This window comes from Gopherus flavomarginatus, chromosome 23 (assembly GCF_025201925.1).
Source record: "Gopherus flavomarginatus isolate rGopFla2 chromosome 23, rGopFla2.mat.asm, whole genome shotgun sequence".
In the NCBI taxonomy this organism is placed as follows: Eukaryota; Metazoa; Chordata; order Testudines; family Testudinidae; genus Gopherus; species Gopherus flavomarginatus.
This window is the reverse complement of record NC_066639.1, coordinates 15,925,075-15,947,721: the sequence shown is the minus strand read 5'-3', so window position 1 is coordinate 15,947,721 and position 22,647 is coordinate 15,925,075. Positions and strand designations below refer to the sequence as shown.

General features: G+C 54.5%; 1 protein-coding gene and 1 long non-coding RNA gene across 4 annotated transcripts in view; one reads left to right on the top strand and one right to left on the bottom strand.

Annotated features, from left to right (window-relative positions):
• LOC127039635 (uncharacterized) overlaps positions 1-12,932 on the top strand; it is a 43,081-nt gene extending 30,149 nt beyond the window's left edge. Inside the window, exons 2-3 of the long non-coding RNA XR_007771246.1 lie at positions 12,576-12,755; positions 12,816-12,932. This is a non-coding gene — a long non-coding RNA (uncharacterized LOC127039635). The remainder of the gene's footprint in view (positions 1-12,575; positions 12,756-12,815) is intronic.
• The window catches only part of DLG4 (discs large MAGUK scaffold protein 4), an 86,356-nt gene that overhangs the window by 56,043 nt on the left and 7,666 nt on the right, over positions 1-22,647 (bottom strand). The window contains exon 1 of one of the 3 annotated variants that reach the window (XM_050933266.1): positions 11,502-11,534. The exons of the other annotated variants lie outside the window; for them this stretch is intronic. Within the exon in view, the coding sequence (XP_050789223.1) occupies positions 11,502-11,516 (15 nt within the window). The 5' untranslated portion in view covers positions 11,517-11,534. Of the gene's footprint in view, positions 1-11,501; positions 11,535-22,647 lie in introns of those variants that run through there. 3 annotated transcript variants of the gene reach the window in all.

The following is a 22,647-nucleotide window of genomic DNA, read 5'->3' as shown; positions in this document are numbered from 1 at the left end:
TCCAGAGAAGATGGATCTCGGCTGTTCTCAGTGGTGGCAGATGACAGGACAAGGAGCGATGGTCTCAAGTTGCAGTGGGGGAGGTCTAGGTTGCATATTAGGAAACACTATTTCCCTAGGAGGGAGGTGAAGCACTGGAATGGTTCCCTAGGGAGGTGGTGGAATCTCCTTCCTTAGAGGTTTTTAAGACCCAGGTTCACAAAGCCCTGGCTGGGATGATTCAGTTGGGAATTGGTCCTGCTTTGAGCAGGGGGTTGGACTAGATACCTCCTGAGGCCCCTTCCAACCCTGATCTTCTCTGATTCCTTAAAGATCAGTTTGAGGAATGAATTCATGTTTTCCTGTGTTATCCAGGCGGGACGACTTGATCAGAAAGGTCCATGGAATCTATGACTCGATAAATAATCAATTTGCATTTTTCCCCCTATGAAAAAACTTTCCTTTCATTTCTTCCCACTTCCATGCAGGTCCCATTTCAACACTTCCAGGGGGACAGAATCTAACATGGCAGATTTGTTGGTGCGAGTCCTTCAGGCAACTCCTGGAGTTTCACTGGGTTGTAACTTTGAATGATGCTTTTTACCTATAGGGATAGCTTGGTGGTTTACGCATTGGCTTGCTAAACCCAATGTTGTGAGTTCAATCCTTGAGGGGGTCACCCAGGAATCTGGGACAAAATCAGTACTTGGTTCTGCTAGTGAAGGCAGGGGGCTGGACTCAATGGCCTTTTGGGGTCCCTTCTATGAGATAGGTATATCTCCATAATTAGATCTTACACACATTAACTCACTGCTTGCAGGGGAAATCATCTTCTTCTGTCAAAACTCCCCAGGCGGACACGCCCCTCCTGAAATCACAATCAGTTTTATGGTTCTGGAATTCCTCCACTTTGGAAGTGAAGCAAACGGGCTAATCCAGATTAGTTTCCTCCATGTAGACAAAACTTTGTGGAAACGACCTTGGCCTTCGAATGTCTAATTTGCGGCATTAGACTCGAATTGGTCATAGAGCCTTTTTTAGGGTGACCAGATGTCCCAATTTTATAGGGACAGTCCCAATTTTTGGGTCTTTTTCTTATATAGGCTCCTATTACTTCTCACCCCCTGTCTTGATTTTTCACATTTGCCGCCTGGTCACCTTAATTCTTTCTGTCCTAGATTTGAAGGCCAGAGAGATCAATAGAAATAACTGGGTCAAACGCCGGACACCAGGGCTGAGGATCTGGGCAAAATTATCTCGCTTGTGTTATACAGGAGATCAGAGTAATGGACTAATGTTCAATGTACTCCGGATATCTATGTATCTATTAACATCAGGAGGAAATCCTATTCCCGTAACTTTCCGTCCAACTTCTCCCCTGTAATAAAGCAACAGAAGAGGTAGAAAAATGTTTCTTTTTTCCCCAAAAACTTTCTTCCACTTTTGTGCCTTTAATCCCATGGAAAAGAACGAGTAAGATATCAAGACCAAATGGGGATTTAAATCCACATTTGGGTAACAAAAAAAATGGATGAAACCCCTCCCTGAAAAGAAATATGTGGAATTTTTTTTTCCTCTGGAAAAAAAAATTGTTTCCGGTGAAATGGAAGAAAAATATTTACCGTGGGGAAAAGTTTGATCATTCCTATGCCAAAAGAGAGTCTCAGCTCTTACTGAGCACACGTCAATTAGAAGAGATAGGTAAATAAATATTGTGAATCCACTACTCCCCACAGGTGACTCCCAGCTCCCCCCCGCTCTAACCCACCAGCTCCCACTCCCCTCCCAGAGCTGGGGAGAGAACCCAGGAGTCCTGGCTCCCAGCCCCTCCTGCTTTAACCCACTACTCCCCACAGGTGAGGGACTGAACAGGCGAAAGATGCAAAGGCTGGACAACGTAAGGCGACCAGGAACCTGTCCTTGCCCTGGTCGCTTTGTGAATCTACATTCTGACAGAAGGACGTCAAACAAGCAGGCCAGGAATATGTGGACACTACCCAAGCAAACCTGCCATCTCTGGAACACCCTTAAAATTGACATAGTTGCATTTGTGATGACGTCCCCATTCCCAAGTGTTTCCAAAGCAGCACTTCGATGCAACAGAAGCCATCTCTGCCCTATCCAATAAGCCCAGAAGCCCTATGAGTTAAACAAATTGAGTTCAGAAGCCCGCCCGCCATAAGCTATTGTTACTTGTAGATTAGTTAGAGCCATAGAAGATCAGGGTTGGAAGGGACCTCAGGAGGAGGCATCTAGTCCAACCCCCTGTTCAAAGCAGGACCAATCCTCAACTAAATCATCCCAGCCAGGGCTTTGTCAAGCCGGGCCTTAAAAACCTCCAAGGATGGAGATTCCACCACCTCCCTAGGGGTGCTCATTTCTGAAAGTCCCAGAATGTTTTTTGAAAGAAGTGGGTCCAACCAGAGTCAAAATTCTGGGTCCGCTTCGCAGTGATAAAAATTCCACCTACAGAAATGCCGCTCTCCTTTCAGAAATATTAGCAATGATGCGTAAGAGAATGCAATAACGAATATGCAGTTTCATAAGCGAACAGATTGCAAGAATTTTCAGTGGAACACAACACGAATGCAACCGTGAAGGATCGGAAACAGAATACGCCACTAAAGTCTTATAGATAATAAATAGATTACCTAGGGAGGTGGTGGAATCTCCATCCTTAGAGGTTTTTAAGGTCAGGCTTGACTGGGATGATTTAGTTGGGGATTGGTCCTGCTTTGAGCAGGGGGTTGGACTAGATACCTCCTGAGGTCCCTTCCAACCCTGATAGTCTATGATTCTGTGATATCAATGCTCAGAGCTTGCAAGAATATTAATTGACGAGAACCGGATGGGAGGATAAATTGAATGAAATATCCAACATCGATAACACGCAGCCGAAGGCACGAACGAAGTCGAAAGCGAACAAGTAACGGAATTATCAGTCGAACGGAAAACGAACGCAATATTATCGATAATACCTGGCAGGGTGCGATAATGAATAGGACTGCTAGGTAATAAAAACAGAATGCAATAAACGATCGCAAATATTCTGTCATTATAAATATCGATCACAAAAAGCAGGAGAGACTAGCCGATATGAACGCTAATGGAATGCATTCATTTTCTCAGGAATAAATAGCAGGCCATAATAATCAATATGAATGCTAATAAACTGCAAGAATATGAACTAGCATAAAAGCAGAGTACAATCAGAATCATAGGACTGGAAGGGACCTCGAGAGGTCATCTAGTTGAGTCCCCTGCACTCATGGCAGGGCTAAATATTATCTAGACCATCCCCGACAGGTGTTTGTCTAACATACTCTTAAAAATATCCAATGATGGAGATGCCACCACCTTCCTGGACAATTTATTCCAGCACTTAACCACCCTGACGGGAAGTTTTTCCTAATGTCCAACCTAAACCACCCTTGCTACAATTGGAACCCATTGCTTCTTGTCCTGTCCTGAGACGTTAAGGAGAACAATTTACCTCCCTCCTTGCAACAACCTTTAACGGACTTGAAAACGGTGATCATGGCCCCTCTCAGTTTCTCTTCTCCAGACTAAACAAACCCAAGTTTTTCAATCTTCCCTCGTCAGTCACGTTTTCTAGACCTTCCATCCATTCTGTTGCTCTTCTCTGAGCTTTCTCCAGTGTGTCCCCATCTTTCCTGAAATGAGCCACCCAGAAACAGACACAATCCTAACCAGCGCGGAGTAGAGCAGAATAAATGATCATAAAATGCGATAATAAATATTGATGGTAAATAACAGGATGCAATAATCGATATGAATGCTAATAATAGATTGCAAGAATATTAAATATAAGAAAACTGAATGCAATAAGAAAATACATAGAATACACTGATAAATGTTATTGATAAAGAGAATGAAATAATGTATATTGTGATGGGGCAAGGCCAGATGGCTACAGTAAAGGTATGTTAGCCCCAGGCTAAACAAATTCCTAGTACCATGGTAACCAAATGGCAGTTGCTCCAGGTTAATCAAGACACCTGGGGCCAATTAAGATCTTTCTAGATGGCAGTGAAGATAGCTGCATTGATGGGGACACCTGAAACCAATCAAGGACTGGCTGGAACCAATTAAAAGCCTCCCAGGTAGTCAGTGAGATTTGCATGTGAGAAGCTGGGAGCAAGAGACGCAAGGACTGAGAGTGAGAGGGTGCGCTGCCGGAGGATTGAGGAGTACAAGCATTATCAGATACCAGGAGGAAGGTCCTGTGGTGAGGATAAAGATTTGTTTGGATGAGGCCATGGGGAAGTAGCCCAGAGAGTTGTAGCTATCACACAACTTTACCAGGAGGCACTATACACAGCTGCGATCCACAGAGCCCTGGGCTGGAACCTGGAGTAGAGGGCGGACCCGGGTTCCCCCCCAAACCTCCCAACTCCTGATCAGACACAGGAGAGAAGTTGACCCAGACTGTGGGTTCCACCAGAGGGGAAGATCACAGAGGTGAGCAAATCCACCAATAAGTGTAGGACCCACCAAGGTAGAGGAGGAACTTTGTCACAATATAAACACTAATAAACAACAGATTGGAAAGAATATTAAATTCAATAAGGCAATAGTAAATAAATGACAGTAGAACGCACTGAGATATTATTGATAATTAATAGCCGACTGCACCTATAAATATTAGCGAGGATAGAGAAGAAAGCTAGGAGAAATATTTTGGCTCAACGTCTTTCTGCCAGAAATACAGACAGAGCAACGCTGAAACGTTTCGAAAATTCCCGTCGGCTTCGCTGGACGGTCTCAGAAAGAAAAGCCAACTCATTCTCAGGACGTGGAAACACGTCAATTTTTCACTTCAAGCTCATTTTTTTTCAAATGTTTTAAGGGCAATTTAAAAATTTAAAAAAAACTTGCAAATCGAATTGTTTCGACCAAAAAAAACCCCAAACCCATTTTTCGATTTGCTGAAAATTTGGAGGCGTTTCAAAAAAAATGGTTGACTTTTCAGAATTTACAGCAAACCCCCCAAATCCTTTGTTTGCCTGATTCTGGAGGAGAATATAGGGCTGGAAGAGACATTGAGGCCAATTCCCCCTATCATAGTAATTTCATCCTGCAAATAACCTGATCAAACTCCATCTTCATAGAACCATAGAATATCAGGGTTGGAAGGGACCTTAGGAGGTATCTAGTCCAACCCCCTGCTCAAAGCAGGACCAATTCCCAACTAAATCGTCCCAGTCAGGGCTTTGTGAAGCCTGATCTTAAAAACTTCCAAGGATGGAGATTCCACCACCTCCCTAGGGAACCCATTCCAGTGCTTCACCACCCTCCTAGTGAAATAGTCTTTCCTAATATCCACCCTAGACTTCCCCACTGCAACTTGAGACCATTGTTCCTTGTTCTGTCATCTGCCACTGCCGAGAACAGCCGAGCTCCATCCTCTTTGGACCCCCCTTCAGGTAGCTGGAGGCTACTATCAAATCCCCCCTCACTCTTCTCCTTCTGTAGACTAAATAACCCCAGTTCCCTCAGCCTCTTCTCATAAGTCATGTGCTCCAACCCCCCTGATCATCCCATAAATAACCTGATCAAACCCCATCTTCAAACTACTTTGTATGGCTATCGGAATGCTTTAACGCAGTGGTTTTCAACCGGGGGGTACAGAGGTGTCCCAGTGGGTCCATCAACTTCTCTAGATATTTGCTTAGTTTTATAACAGGCGACGTAAAAGCCACCGGCAAAGTCAGTACAAACTAAAATTTCACACCACAATTTGTTCATACGGCTCTGCAGACGATACACGGACTTGTACATACAACATTTATATTCCCGTGGATTTGTTTTATGATATGGTCAAAATGAGAAAGTGAGCAATTTTTCGGTCATGGTGCTATCATGTGCTTTTAGGTCCGATTTTGTAGGCGCGGCGTTTTTAAGGGAGGCGAGACTTGGCGGTACGCAAAGAAATCAGCCTCCCGAAAGGGGGACGGGCGTCTGGGGAAGGTGAGACCCAACAAAGCCTCCCTTCTCGGAGGTTTACAAATGTTCTTCTGGCTTCCAGCCTCATTGATATCAATCCCGTTATGCCCATTCTGCTATTTCCAAGCGTAAATATGAACCACCACCCTAAATATTATTGATCCTCAAAAGCTGCTAGCCCCAGGTAGCATGATTTTCTACATGGCAGTGAATGCTCTAATAAACAGAATGCAGGAATAAATGTGATGAATGATCAACCAGAGAACGAAACCGCAATTAATAGTAGAGGTCTGTCGCGTCTTACACGTGTTTAACATGCGCAATTTCAGCTTTACGCTGTCGGCAAAACCAAACCAAAATAAGAAAAAGAACAATTTTAATACTGTATCTGTAGTGCGAGCGATTCCACCTGCCGTCCACCTCAATGCAATCTTGACTATACGCGGTTTTCGCTTTACTCGCTAACCGTGTAGATAAATTTGGCAATTGATCTTTGATTACCAGCAGGTAAATACGCTCAATGGTCTGTGATGGGATGTTAGATGGGGTGGGATCTGAGTTACTACAGAGAATTCTTTCCTGGGTGCTGGCGGGTGAGTCTTGCCCACATGCTCAGGGTTTACCCGATCGCCATATTTGGGGTTGGGAAGGAATTTTCCTCCAGGGCAGATTGGCAGAGGCCCTGGAGGTTTTTCGCCTTCCTCTGCAGCGTGGGGCATGGGTCACTTGCTGGAGGATTCTCTGCAGCTTGAGGTCTTCAAACCACAATTTGAGGACTTCAATAACTCAAACATAGGTTAGGGGGTTGTTACAGGAGTGGGTGGATGAGGTTCTGGGGCCTGCGTTGTGCAGGAGGTCAGACTGGATGATCATAATGATCCCTTCTGACCTTAAAGTCTATGAGTCTACATGACTTTGCATTGTGCCTCTTCATATAACCTTGTAGTGGGTCTACCCATGCGTGACCTCGGTTTTCATGAGACTTTGTACCAAAGCCTCATACAGCGCCTTGGCATATGGAAACTTTGCATCAGAGCCTCGTGTAGAAACTTTGCATTGCCCTTGGTATAATGTTATAGCCCCTAAGGATAGAATAAGAGAGAAGAAAAATGTCTTTTTGCTAGCAGTAGAACAAGATCTCCCCCCTACAACTCCCTTAATTGTCCTGTTGACTGAATGAGGTGTGACTGAGGGAGGTGTGGATGGCGGCACCTCCAGACAGCTGCAACCCTTGCAGAGGGGCTGGGAGTCAGACCCAAGGACAGTAAAACGTGTCCCGTGGGCTCGTTAAAGAAGATCAGACACACTGATGGCCTTGGTGGTTAGAAACCAGCACCTTCCTTTGGAAACACCCTCTGTGCCGCATTGGGACAACACCCACAAGGAAGCAGCACAAAGGACCAGCGGACAAACATTTTGGAGCTGGTACAGATTCGCAGGAGAGGGAAGTGGCTGTAAAGGTAAGGTGTCTTGCAGAGGACCCCGGATCTCATCTTGTTCACATGGGAACATCGATCCGGATCGGCAGAGATCTGGCTCCACCCCGTCCCCCAATCTAACTCACCTGGCCAGTCCAGTTATGGGGAGCAACTAACTGGTAACAACAACAAGACGGAGTGCGTGTGTGTGTGTGTGTGTGAGTGTAATATATCATATGCATATGATACAGTGTTAATGAATACATGTATTGCTAATAAATGTGGCGTTTTGCCTGATTCCCCCGAAAAGATCCTGTTAACGGCAGAACGGAACCCCCGCGTCAGACGAGCCGGGCCCTCGGTGCTCCCCGCACCAGAGCCTCCTGCACGCCGCGAAACAGCTGATCGGGAGGTGCTGATCGGCGGGGCTGCCTGTGAGTGGGAGGCTCTGGGAGTCGGGGAGGGGGAGCTAATGGGGGTGGGGCTCCCTGACGTATTCCTGTGGCTCTTTGGCAATGTTCATTGGTAAATCCTGGCTTCGTTTCAGGCTCACGTTGGCCGCCCCCGGCCTAAAATATTATCAATAGTGGAATACATTGATAACAACTAGCGGAATTCGGGAAAATGTTATCCCCGAGAAATAACCGAATGCAAAAATTCTTATAAACAGAAGGGACTAATAAGTATTCATTATAATCAATAGACTATGATAATTATTGATAATAACTAGCGGAATTCGGGAAAATGTTATCCCCGAGAAATAACCGAATGCAAAAATTCTTATAAACAGAAGGGACTAATAAGTATTAATTATAATCAATAGACTGTGATAATTATTGATCATAACTAGTGGAATTTGGTAAAGTATTTTCCATATGAAATAACTGAGTAAGAACATCAGAACGGCCGTACCGGGTCAGACCAAAGGTCCATCTAGCCCAGTATCTGTCTACCGACAGTGGCCAATGTCAGGTGCCCCAGAGGGAGTGAACCTAACAGGCAATGATCAAGTGATCTCTCTCCTGCCATCCATCTCCATCCTCTGACAAACAAAGGCTAGAGACACCATTCCTTACTCCGCCTGGCTAATAGCCAGTAATGGACCTAACCTCCACGAATTTATCCAGTTCTCTTTTAAACGCTGTTCTAGTCCTGGCCTTCACCGCCTCCTCCTGCGAGGAGTTCCCCAAGTTGACCGTGCGCTGCATGAAGAAAAACTTCCTTTTATTTGTTTTAAACTTGCTGCTCGTTAATTTCATGTGGTGACTCCTAGTTCTCGTATTATGCAATAAGAAGTATTAATTATAATCAACAGACTATGATAATTATCAACAGGAACTAGCAGAATTTGGGAAAATGTTATCCCTAAGAAATAACCGAATGCAAAAATTATTATAAACAGAAGGGACTAATATGTATTAATTATAATCAATAGACTATGATAATTATCGATAGGAACTAGCAGAATTCGGGGAAATGTTATCCCTAAGAAATAACCGAATGCAATCATTATTATAAACAGAAAGCAATCCTGGTTTTTCATGATCACAAATAAAAAGCTATATTATTTGTTGATACTAACGAACAGCGTTCAGGAAAACTGTTATCAAAGGCAGGGCAGAACGCGTTAACGAACAGGGGAAGGGCAGAATCGATACGACGGCTCCCCAAAAGCAGAAGGCAACCCTAAATGGCCGATCCCAGCAAAATGCGGGGCGCGGCATCGCCCAGGCCCGACTGCGGGCGTTAGGCTCGCTGATCCCAAACAGCAAGGCCATCGCAAGACACAGGGCCTTCGTTACGTCATCGGGGCCAGGCTAGGATTCAGCGCAAACAGCCCAGTCTGGCCCCAGTGGGCCAGGTGGGATCTGGGGTGATTGGGCCCGGAGCCGAGTGGGTCCAGGATAGGGTGACCGGTTACAAGGGTGAAGAATCAGGGCCGGGTGGGCGTCGGGGTGGGGGTGGAAATAGGTGCCTATATAAAGACAAAGCCCCCAACAGTGGGATGGTTCCTATAATATCCGGATCTCCGGTTACCCTAGTTCAGTAGGGTCCCAATAAGGGCTGCTGCAAAGGATTCTGGGAGCCAAAGGGGCAGGGTGACAGGGGACGGGCATTGGAGTGACCCGAACACAGTCTTGCCCTCCCCCCTTGAGAAATCTGCCCCCCTGATATTGACCAATGAAATACAAAGCCCTCCAGTACAGACCCACACAGAATATGGACTGCCCCTCAGGGCCGGGGGCTCCCGGGGGTGAGATATAGTGGGGGGGGACATGTCTTGGTGCTGGGGTCTCCCGGGGACTGGGGTATAATGAGGGGTGCCCCCAGCTGCAAGGCCTAGAGGCTCTGGGGGAAAATGAGGGGAATTGGGGGTGGGGCAGGATACAGCAGGGAAGACAAGGGGGGGGTCAGGGACAGAGCAGGGGGGACCCAAGGGACAGGATACAGCAGGGGGCACCCGGGGGGGGGCAGGGCACAGCAAGGGGGACATGATGGGGCAGAGAGACAGCAAGCAGGAGCCAGGGGAGTGGGATACAGCAGAGGGCAGGATACAACCGGAAAGAGCAGGGGGTGGATACAGCAGGGGGGGGACATGGGGGGGGTGGGGACACAGCAGGGGGGAGCCAGGGGAGGGCGGGATACAGGCAGAGTGAACAGGGGTGGGGGCGGGATACAGCAGGAGGGAGTGGGGGGGGGGCCAGGGTTGCACAATACAGCAGGGGGGGTGCAGGATACAGCAGGGGGGAGCCAGGGGAGGGTGGGATACAGGAAGAGTGACCAGGGGTGAGGGCGGGATACAGCAGGAGGGAGTGGGTGGGGGGGGGCCAGGGGTGCACAATACAGCAGGGGGGGTGCAGGATACAGCAGGGGGGAGCCAGGGGAGGGAGGGATACAGGAAGAGTGACCAGGGGTGAGGGCGGGATACAGCAGGAGGGAGTGGGTGGGGGGGGGGCCAGGGGTGCACAATACAGCAGGGGGGTGCAGGATACAGCAGGGGGGAGCCAGGGGAGGGTGGGATACAGGAAGAGTGAACAGGGGTGGGGGTGGGATACAGCAGGGGGAGCCAGGAGGAGCTGGGGGGTGAGACATAGCAGGGGGGAGTGGGGAAGACACGGGGGGCGGGTCAGGGACACAGCAGGGAGGACCTGGGGGGCAGGGGCAGCTGGATACAGCAGGGGGGAGCCGGGGGGTCAGGGATACAGCAGAGGGGGCAGGGGGCGGGATACAGCAGGGGGGAGCCGGGGGGGCAGATACAGCGGGGGGAACTGGGGGGGATACAGTGGGGGGGAGCCAGGGGGAGCCGGAATACAGCAGGGGGGAGCCGAGGGAGCGGGATACAGCGAGGGAGGATCCTGGGGGGGGGGGAAACAGCGAGGGGGAGCCGGGATACAGCGGGGGGGGAGCCGGGGGGGTGGGATACAGCAGGGGGGAGCCGGGGGGAGCCGGGGGGGGGCAGATACAGTGGGGGGAACCGGGGGGGATACAGTGGGGGGGAGCCAGGGGGAGCCGGAATACAGCAGGGGGGAGCCGGGGGGGCGGGATACAGCAGGGGGGAGCCGAGGGAGCGGGATACAGCGAGGGAGGATCCTGGGGGGGGAAACAGCGAGGGGGAGCCGGGATACAGCGGGGGGGGAGCCGGGGGGGTGGGATACAGCAGGGGGGAGCCGGGCGGGTGGCAGGATAAGCAGGGGGGTGCCAGGGAAGTCGGGGGGGTGGGATCCAGCAGGGAGGAGCGGGGAGGCGGGATACAGAGGGGGGGAAGCCGGGGGGGCGGGATACAGCAGGGGGAAGCCGGGGGGGGCGGGATACAGCAGCCTGTGGCGGGGGTGGGGGCAGAGAGGCCGCAGTCACGTCCCGTTGCTGGGTTTTCCTCGCCCGTCCCTCCCCCCGTCCAGCCCCGCCCCGCTGCAAACCAGGGACCCCCCCCCCCGCAGTGCGCCCCCCAACGCCAGCGGAGCATCCCCCCCCCAAAAAAAAATCGCAGTCCCGGTGGCGGCGGGGGGGTATCTCCTCGTGCAGCCCCGGATGCTGTGCCCCCCCCCGCAAAACCAGTTGCCATCAGATGCAGGGCGATGGAGTGGGGGGGGCGCTGAGATGGGGGGCGGCTGAGATGGGGGGGGAGATGCCACCTACCACACAGAGACACATGGATGACAGCTTGGTCCGGCCCTTCATGAGAGCAGCTGGGGGTGGGGGGAAGGTGGCTTGGGGGGGGGGGGGCAGCAGGCGGGGGGGGGGGGCGCGGCCGGCGTGTAGGGGGGGGCGCCGATCACGACAGCTGGAGGGAAGCGTGAAAGGGCGGGGGAGGGGGAGGGAGTTGTGGGGGGGCGATGCAGCGCACACGTGTGTGTTTCACACAGAGCCCCCCCCCGCACACACACAACCCCCAGGCTGCCCCAGCCTCTCCCAGCAGGGGGAGCTGTGGGGAATGGGGGGGGCAGGACTCCTTGGGGGGTGGCATCAAGGTGGGAGGGGGGAATGGGGGGGCTTTTCAGGGGGAGACAAGGGAGGGTCTATGGGGTGGGTAGGGGAGCACGGGGGTCTCTCAGAAGGGGGGTGCGGGGTCGCAGGAAGGGCCTCCATCGTGTTGGGGGGGGAGAAGCTCTGGGGGTCTCTAAGGCCTGGGGGGGCTGGGGAGCTGGGAGGGGTGTCTGGGGAAGGCGACGGGGGCAGTGATTGGGGCCTCTGGGGACAAAGGGCAGGGGGTGGGGCCCAGGGATGTGGGGGGCCCAGGGGAGGGAGCTTGGGGAGCAGGGAATCTGGGGGGCTCAGGGGGAGGGATTTTGGGGAGCAGGGGAACTGGGAGGTCCAGGGGAGGGAGTTTGGGGGGCCGGGGATGTAGGGGGCCCAGGGGAGGGAGCTTGGGGGCAGGGGAAGTGGAGGAGGGGTCTCCTGTGGGGTGGGATCCATCTCCCTTGCTCCCTCTGCAGCCCCCCCCGCCTCCTTCATCCCTGCCTCACCATCTGCCGGTCGCTTAGCAACCAAGCCATGGGGGCCCTAGAGTTGTCATGGCAACCGGCTCTGGAGCGCTAGTGATGGGGGGGTGAGGTGAGTATATGGGGGGGCTGAAGATCGGAGGGGAAAATGGGGGGGTAGGGAGAAGGGAGGGGGACATACTGGGAGGAGGAGGAGGGGTGGAGATGGGAAGCAAAGGGGGCTGAATTGTGGTTAAGGGAAACGGAGGGTCAGACGCCCCCCGCCCCAGAGGTGGGCGCATCTCAGCACCGGGCTAGGGGTCCCTGGGTAACCGGCCGCCCTGCCCCAGAGGTGGGCGCATCTCAGCGCCGGGTGAGGGGTCCCTGGGTAACCAGCCGCCCTGCCCCAGAGGTGGCTGCATCTCAGCGCCAGGTGAGGGGTCCCTGGGTAACCGGCCGCCCTGCCCCAGAGGTGGCTGCATCTCAGCGCCAGGTGAGGGGTCCCTGGGTTACCGGCCATCCCGCCCCAGAGGTGGCTGCATCTCAGCGCTGGGCGAGGGGTCCCTGGGTAACCGGCCGCCCCACCCCAGAGGTGGCTGCATCTCAGCGCTGGGTGAGGGGTCCCTGGGTAACCGGCCGCCCTACCCCAGAGGTGAGCGCATCTCAATATGCTTAGGTAGCTGCCAAGTCAGGTCATTTACAAATACTGACCCCTGTGGTGTGTGTGCGCGCACACACACACACACACACACACACACACACACACACACACACACACACACACACACACACACACACACACACACACACACACACACACACACCCCTGCCCCAGTGCTGCTCGGCCTGGGCCCAGCAGGAACCTCAGACGGTCACTGACCTGGAGAATTTTTACTTTCATTAGGAAACTCCCTGAAAAAATCCAACCAAGCTCAGGGCCCCATCGTGCCGGACACAGTCTGGGGCAGCCCCCCACATCCCAGAGCTCACAGGTGACCCACACCTGGAGAGCTGGGGGGAGCCGAGGGCTGGGGGGGCAGGGGTTGCGGGTCGAGAGTGAGGGGCACCGGCAGGGCTGGGGGGGCACTGGCAGCTGCCTCCCCCTGGAGGTCTCTCCCCCCCCCCATTGTGTGGCTCACTGTCACCCACTTCTGGTGTGTCACACGCTCGCTCCCACGCAGCCTCTCATGGGGGAAGAGTGTGACTCGGGGAGTGAGAGAGAGAGACAGCCTCACACACACAGAGCCCAACACACTCAGCCTGACACACACACACACACACACACACACACACCCCTTCACACTGACACACAGCCTCACACAGCCAGACACACACACAGACACAGACACACATTGACACACAGCCAACCTCACACACACAGAGCCACACATGACTACACACGCAAACACACACAGAACCTCACACCAACACCCAGAGACAAACACACAACCTCGCACTGACCCACGCGCACACACTCCGACACATGGACAGACACAGCTGGCTTGTATCACATACTCAGTGTCACCGTGTCTCTCTTGCACACACGTGTGTTCGTGTGCACTCGTGTCAGACACTCCAACAGCATCACACACACCACACCCCCACAACTCCCCCTCCCCGCCCATTAGAAGTGGGTCAGAATTGTGCATTTATTGCCTTAAACTTCACTGCCAGACCCACAAGCCTGCCCCACTCCCACCCTGATGGGCACAGAACCAGAACCAGGCGCCACATCAGAACTCCCTCCGCAGTCCAAACCAGGGTCCTGCTAGCAGAACCACCATCAAAGTGAGAACCCAATCCTGAACTGGGACCGGAACCAGCCTCAGACCCAGAACCGAGACCAGAACCGGCCTCAGACCCAGAACTGGCACCAGAACTGAGACAAGAACCGGCACCAGAACTGGCCTCAGACCCAGAACTGAGACCAGAACCAGCACCAGACCCAGAACGGAGACCAGAACTGGCCTCAGACCCAGAAATGAGACCAAAACTGGCACCAGACCCAGAACCGAGACCAGAACCGGTCTCAGACCCAGAACTGGCATCAGAACTGAGACCAGAACCGGCCTCAGACCCAGAACCGAGACCAGAACCAGCACCAGACCCAGAACTGCGACCAGAACTGGCACCAGAACCGGCCTCAAAGCCAGAATTGAGACCAGAACCGGCCTCAGACCCAGAACCGGCACCAGAGAGTGGTGAAGCACTGGAAAGGGTTTTAAGGTCAGGCTTGACAAAGCCCTGGCTGGGATGATTTAGTTGGGGTTGGTCCTGCTTTGAGCAGGGGGTTGGACTAGATACCTCCTGAGGTCCCTTTCAAACTGGATATTCTATGATTCTGTGAACCGAGACCAGAACCAGCCTCAGACCCAGAACTGGTGCCAAAACTGGCCTCAGACCCAGAACCGGCAGCAGAACTGGTCTCCGACCCAGAACTGAGACCAGAACCATCCTGAGACTCAGATCAGAGATCACAACTAGCCTCAGACCCAGAATCGGTGCTAAAACTGGCCTTAGACGCAGAACCAGCCTGAGTCCCAGATCCGAGACCAGAACCAGCCTCAGACCCAGATCCGGTACCAGGATTTAAACCAGACCAGAACCTAATCTTGATGCCAGGACTGATCCCAGAGCCTGAAGCAAAACCCATATTAGAAACTGATCCAGAATCAGAACCAGCACCTGTATGAGAACTTCAACCACATCTAGAAACAGCAGGAGACCTTGAGCCTGACCCATATTAGACCCAGAACCAGAACCGGCACTAGAACCGATACCAGACCTTGACCCTGAACCTGTATGAGACCCAGAACCACGATCTAACCCAGAACCGATACCAAACCTTGACCCCCAAACCCCTATCAGACCCAGAACCAGGATCTAACCCAGAACCAACACCAGAACCGATACCAGACCTTGACCCTGAACCCGTATCAGACCCAGAACCTGGCTGTGCTCCAGACCCGATGTCCGGATCCAACCCAAACCACGGCTGAAGACCCCAATAACCTCTCACTACCTCCCCTGCTGATTCAGCTGCAGGCCCTGAACTTCCCCCTCCCATCACCAGAGGGGCCCCTCCAGGGCAGCCACATTGGGGGGGTCCCCCCAGCATAGCCTGAGCCTCTCCCGTGCCGACCCCCCCCCAAATATGGGGGTCAGTGTAATGGTGGAGCCCTGGAGCAAGGAATGAACATCCACAGCCCCTCGTGTACGCCCCCCTCCCCCAGACTCCCGGCTGAGCATAAGGGGGTGCCGGGGGGCACCCTACGGCGCAGGGCCGGCGAGAGAGAGAAGGCGGCTGCGGGGTGGGAAATGAGGTCACGCCGCAGCAACACCTGGGGCTGGGGAATCTGCCCCCCTACCCAGGCAAGCGTGTCCCCTCTGTGTGTCCTTCCGCTGGCCTGTCCCTCCGTGCGTCCAAACGCATCCCTCCATCCATCCGCGCCCCTCCATCCATCTGTCCATCTGTCTGTCCATCCACACCCCTCCATCGGTGTATACTCATCCCTCCATCCATCCGCGCCCCTCCATCCATCTGTCCATCTGTCTGTCCATCCACACCCCTCCATCGGTCTATACTCATCCCTCCATCCATCCGCGCCCCTCCATCCATCTGTCCATCTGTCCGTCCATCCACACCCCTCCATTGGTCTATACTCATCCCTCCATCCATCCGCATCACTCCATCCATCTGTCCATCCACACCCCTCCATCGGTCTATACTCATCCCTCCATCCATCCGCGCCCCTCCATCCATCTGTCCATCCACACCCCTCCATCGGTCTATACTCATCCCTCCATCCATCCGCGCCCCTCCATCCATCTGTCCATCCACACCCCTCCATCGGTCTATACTCATCCCTCCATCCATCCGCGCCCCTCCATCCATCTGTCCATCTGTCTGTCCATCCACACCCCTCCATCGGTCTATATTCATCCCTCCATCCATCCGCGTCCCTCCATCCATCTGTCCATCCATCCATACCCCTCCGTCGGTCTATACTCATCCCTCCATCCGTCTGCGCCCCTCCATCCATCTGTCCATCTGTCTGTCCATCCACACCCCTCCATTGGTCTATACTCATCCCTCCATCCATCCGCGCCCCTCCATCCATCTGTCCATGTGTCCATCCATCCACACCTCTCCATCGGTCTATACTCATCCCTCCATCCATCCGCGCCCCTCCATCCATCTGTCCATCCACACCCCTCCATCAGTCTATACTCATCCCTCCATCCACCCGCGCCCCTCCATCCATCTGTCCATCCACACCCCTCCATTGGTCTATACTCATCCCTCCATCCATCCGCGCCCCTCCATCCATCTGTCCATCTGTCCGTCCATCCACACCCCTCCATCGGTCTATACTCATCCCTCCATCCATCCGCGCCCCTCCATCCATCTGTCCATCCATCCATACCCCTCCGTCGGTCTATACTCATCCCTCCATCCATCCGCGCCCCTCCATCCATCTGTCCATCCACACCCCTCCATCGGTCTATACTCATCCCTCCATCCATCCGCGCCCCTCCATCCATCTGTCCATCCACACCCCTCCGTCGGTCTATACTCATCCCTCCATCCATCCACGCCCCTCCAGCCATCCATCCGTCTGTCCGTCCATCCACACCCCTCCATCGGTCTATACTCATCCCTCCATCCATCTTCACCCCTTCATCCATCTGTCCGTCCATCCACACCCCTCCATCAGTCTATACTCATCCCTGCGTCCGTCTGCGCCCCTCCATCCATCTGTCCATCCACACCCCTCCATCAGTCTATACTCATCCCTCCATCCATCCGCATCCCTCCATCTATCTGTCCATCTGTCTGTCCATCCACACCCCTCCATCGGTCTATACTCATCCCTCCATCCATCCGCACCCCTCCATCCATCCATCTGTCCATCCATCCACACCCCACCGTCGGTCTATACTCATCCCTCCATCCATCCACGCCCTCCAGCCATCTATCCGTCTGTCCGTCCATCCACCCCCCTCCGTTGGTCTATACTCATCACTCCATCCAGCCACGCCCCTCCATCCATCTGTCCATCTGTCCGTCCATCCACACCCCTCCGTCGGTCTATACTCATCGCTCCATCCAGCCACGCCCCTCCATCCATCTGTCCATCCATCCACACCCCTCTGTCGGTCTATACTCATCCCTCTGTCTGTCTGCGTCCCTCCAGCCATCCATCCGTCTGTCCGTCCATCCACACCCCTCCGTCAGTCTATACTCATCCCTCCATCCATCCACGCCCCTGCATCCATCTGTCCATCTGTCCGTCCATCCACACCCCTCCGTCAGTCTATACTCATCCCTCCATCCATCCACACCCCTCCAGCCATTCATCCGTCTGTCCGTCCATCCACACCCCTCCGTCAGTCTATACTCATCCCTCCATCCGTCTGCGCCCCTCAAGCCATCTGTCCATCTGTCCGTCCATCCACACCCCTCCGTCAGTCTATACGCATCCCTCCGTCCATCCGTGCCCCTCTAGCCATCCATCTGTCTGTCTGTCCATCCACACCCCTCCGTCGGTCTATACTCATCTCTCCGTCCATCCGCGCCCCTCTAGCCATCCATCTGTCTGTCTGTCCATCCACACCCCTCCGTCGGTCTATACTCATCCCTCCATCCAGCCCCGCCCCTCCAGCCATCCATCCATCTGCCCGTCCATCCACACCTCTCCGTAGGTCTATACTCATCTCTCCATCCATCCGCGCCCCTCCATCCTTCCATCCATTTGTCCGTCCAGCCATGCCCATCCATCTGTCCGACCATCTGCGCCCCTCCATCAGTCTGTACTCATCCCTCAAGCTATCCGCACCCCTCCATCCATCCATCCATCTGTCCATCCATCCACACCCCTCCGTCGGTCTGTACTCATCCCTCCAGCCATCCGCACCCCTCCATCCATCCATCCATCTGTCCATCCATCCGCACCCCCCCATCCATCTGTACTCATCCCTCCATCTATCCATGCTCCTCCATCCATCCATCCGTCTGTCCATCCATCCGCACCCCTCCATCCACCTGTACTCATCCTTCCCTCCATGCACAACCCTCCATCCATCCATCTGTCCATCCATCCGTGCCCTTCCATCCATCTGTCCGTCCATCTGCACCCCTCCATCTGTCTATACTCATCCCTCCATCCATCCATGCCCCTCCATCCATCTGTCCTTCTGTCTGTCCATCTGCACCCCTCCGTCTATCTGTACTCATCCTTCCATCCGTCCTTCCATCCATCCTCCCATATGCACCCCTCCATCCGTGATCCTCCATGCGTCCGAACGCATCCCTCCAAATGTCTGTCCATGCCTCTCCGTCCATCTATACTCATCCTTCCATCCTTCTTTCCATCCATCCATACACACCCCTTCATCCATCCCTCCATCTGCCCTTCCATCCGTCCCTCCATCCGTGCCCCTCTGTCTATCCACCCATATGCACCCCTCCGTCCGTCTGTACGCATCCATCCCTCCCTCCATCTGCGCCCCTCCATCCATCCACCCATACGCATCCCCTCCGTCCATCTGTACACATCCCTCCATACGTCCCTCCATACGTCCCCCATACGCATCCCTCCATCTACACCCCATGCGTCCATGCGCATCCCTGCATCCATCCATCCATCCACACCCTTTCGTCCGTACGCATCCGTCCCTCCGTCCGTCCACCCATATGCATCTCTCCGTCCGCCTGTACACATCCCTCCATCCTCCTTTCTGTCCATACACCCATACACATCCCTCCGTCCATCCCTCCATCTGTCCTTCCATCTGTCCACCCGTACGCATCCCTCCGTCTGTACACATCCCTCCATCCGTCCTTTCATCCACACCCCTCCATCCCCACCTTCTGTCCGTCCACCCATACACACCCGTCTGCCCATCCCTCCATCCATCCTTCCATCTGTCCATCCATACCCTTCCGTCCGTCCATCCATACCCATCCCTCCATCTGTCCTTCCGTCTGTCACCCATACGCATCCCTCATCTGTCTGTACATATCCCTCCATCCGTCCTTCCATACATCCTTCCATCCACACCCCTCCATCCCCCCTTCCGTCCATCAACCCATACCCATCCCTCCGTCTATCTGTATGCATCCCTCCATCTGTCCACCCATGCGCATCCTTCCATCTGCACCCCATGCGTCCATACGCATCCCTCCATCCATCCTTCTGCCTGTCCACCCATACCCTTCCCTCCATCCCTCCTTCCATCCGCACCCCTCCATCCCCCCTTCCGTCCATTCACCCATCTCCATCCATCCATCCATCCACCCATGTGCATCTCTCCATCCGTCCTTCCATCTGTCCACCCATACCCATCCCTCCATCTATCCACCCATACGCACCCCTCCATCCATCCTCCCATCTGCGCCCTTCCATCCGTCTTTACTCGTCCGGCCTTCCATCCATGCCCCCTCGGTCCATCCACCTGTACACATCCCTTCATCTGTCCTTCCATCCCTCCATCCGTGCCCCCTCGGTCCATCCACCTGTACACATCCCTTCATCTGTCCTTCCATCCCTCCATCCATGCCCCCTCGGTCCATCCACCTGTACACATCCCTTCATCTGTCCTTCCATCCCTCCATCTGTGCCCCCTCGGTCCATCCACCTGTACACATCCCTTCATCTGTCCTTCCATCCCTCCATCTGTGCCCCCTCGGTCCATCCACCTGTACACATCCCTTCATCTGTCCTTCCATCCCTCCATCCATGCCCCTCAGTCCATCCACCTGTACACATCCCTTCATCTGTCCTTGCATCCCTCCATCCATGGCCCTCGGTCCATCCACCTGTACACATCCCTTCATCTGTCCTTCCATCCCTCCATCCATGGCCCTTGGTCCATCCACCTGTACACATCCCTTCATCTGTCCTTCCATCCCTCCATCCATGCCCCTTGGTCCATCCACCTGTACACATCCCTTCATCTGTCCTTCCATCCCTCCATCCATGCCCCTCGGTCCATTCACCTGTACACATCCCTTCATCTGTCCTTCCATCCCTCCATCCATGCCCCTCGGTCCATCCACCTGTACACATCCCTCTATCTGTCCTTCCATCCCTCCATCCATGCCCCTCAGTCCATCCACCTGTACACATCCCTTCATCTGTCCTTCCATCCCTCCATCCATGGCCCTCGGTCCATCGACCTGTACACATCCCTTCATCTGTCCTTGCATCCCTCCATCCATGGCCCTCGGTCCATCCAGCTGTACACATCCCTTCATCTGTCCTTGCATCCCTCCATCCATGGCCCTCGGTCCATCCACCTGTACACATCCCTTCATCTGTCCTTGCATCCCTCCATCCATGGCCCTCGGTCCATCCACCTGTACACATCCTTTCATCTGTCCTTCCATCCCTCCATATGCACCCCTCCGTCCACCTGTTTTCATCTGTCCACCCATATGCATCCGTGCATCCAGCCAGCCACCTGCCTCCCTCCCATCTGCACCCCTCCATCCACCTGCTCATGCCCCTTCATCCGCCCACTGTACACATCCCTCCATCCATCTGTCCTTCTGTCTGTCCATCCATTCATGTCTCTCCCTCCATCCGTATGCACCCTCCACCCATCTACGTCCATCCATCCACCCACGCACCCCTGAGCTATCCCGCCCTACACACCTTTTCATTCCTCCATCTCTACCCACCCCTCAATCTCTCTCTGCCCATCCCCACACCCCCCCGCCCCTTTCCCGCCCCTCCATCCCTTTCGCTATCCAAAATCCTGGCGCTTTATTGCCCCCGCTCTCCAGGTGGGGGCATAACCATCTGGGGCAGAGCATTTCTGAGAGCAGCCTGGCTCCTGCTGACGCCCCACAGGGCCAGCCCCGCCTGCCAGGGGAGAGCACCCCCTGCTAAGCCCCCTGCCCTGCTCCCTGCCCCACAGCATCCCCTAGCGCCGCCCTGGGGCCAGCCCCGCCTGCCAGGGGCGAGCGCCCCGATCTTTGGCAGGGGATGGGGGCGCCGCGGGTCGAGGATCATGGGAAGGCAGCCGCACTTTCCTTAAATGATTCCTCCAGCAAGCGCGATGGAACAAGTTATCCCCGGTTGCCATGGCAGCGCTGACACAGAGATGGATGACGGAAGTCGGGGGGGCAGGGGGCTGTTTCAGACATGGGGAGGAGTGGGGGCGATGTGGGGGGACAGGGAAGAATGGATCGTGAAAGGGGAGAGAGGGAAACTGAGATCGGGGCCCTGTCGTGCCCAGATCCACCCCCCCACGAGTGAGATCGGCCCCCCCGAGACACAGTGAAGGGGGAGTAACCCAGGTGTCCTGACCCCCCCCCCCCCAGCCTGTATCTCTCACTGCTGGGCCGCTCTGCCAGGCGGGCAAAGCTAGGTAGGAAACGTCTGGCTTGGGTACACTGAGGCACAGGGCCAGGGGTCCCGTCAGCATCTAGGGTGAAATGGGGCAGCCTGAGCAGGAAGGGTCAGTGCGGGGGGGGGAGGAGGATCAGGGGAGGTTTAGGGCCACACAACAAGGGCTCAGGGTGAAGCTAGAGGGCAGGGGTGGGGGTTCGGGTCCAGAGGGAGCTTTTAGGGTCAAGGTTAAAGGTCAGAACTCCGGTTCGGGGTTAGATGGAGATTTTAGGGGTGGGGTGGGGGTGGAGTCAGCGGTCCAGGTTTGGGGTGAGGTCAGAGGTTGGGGTGAGATTTAGGGTCAGGGTGGGGTGGGTAAGAGGTCAGCTTTTGGGGTGAGATTTAGGGTTGGGGTGGGGTCAGAGGTCAGAGGTGGGGTGGGATCAGAGGTCCGGGTTTGGGATGATATTTAGGGTCAGGGTGGGGTTAGAGGTCCGGGTTTGGGGTGAGATTTAGGGTCGGGTGGGGTTAGAGGTCTTGGTTGGAGGTGGGATTTAGGGATGGGGGTCAGAGGTCAGGGTTTGGGGTGACTTCGTCAGGTCAGGCTCTGGGACAGGATGACAATTAAATACCTCCACACCCCACTTTCAGCCAGCAGGCCAAAAAGCACTTCCCAAAGCTAGCCGGGTGCATTATCCCATTGGACAGATGGGGAAACCGAGGCAGGGAAGGGTGGTGTGCTTTGCCTAAGGTCACCTGGCAGGTCTGGGAACAAAACCCAGGAGTCCTGAGTCCCAGGGGAGCCCCTGAGGCAGTAGGGGAGGGTTAGGGTTTGCATTAGACTCTGGACTAGGGGTCCCAGATAGGCGTTAGGGGCAGCTGATGGGGAGGGGAGAGGGACAGGGTGAAGGTCTCCATCAACTGAACCCCCCACCCCAACCTTCATTTCAGGCAGGAGCAGGGTCTGATCTCCCCACAGCTGCTCAACTTTCAGCAGTCCAGATCCCATGGTGTTCAATGAGCCAC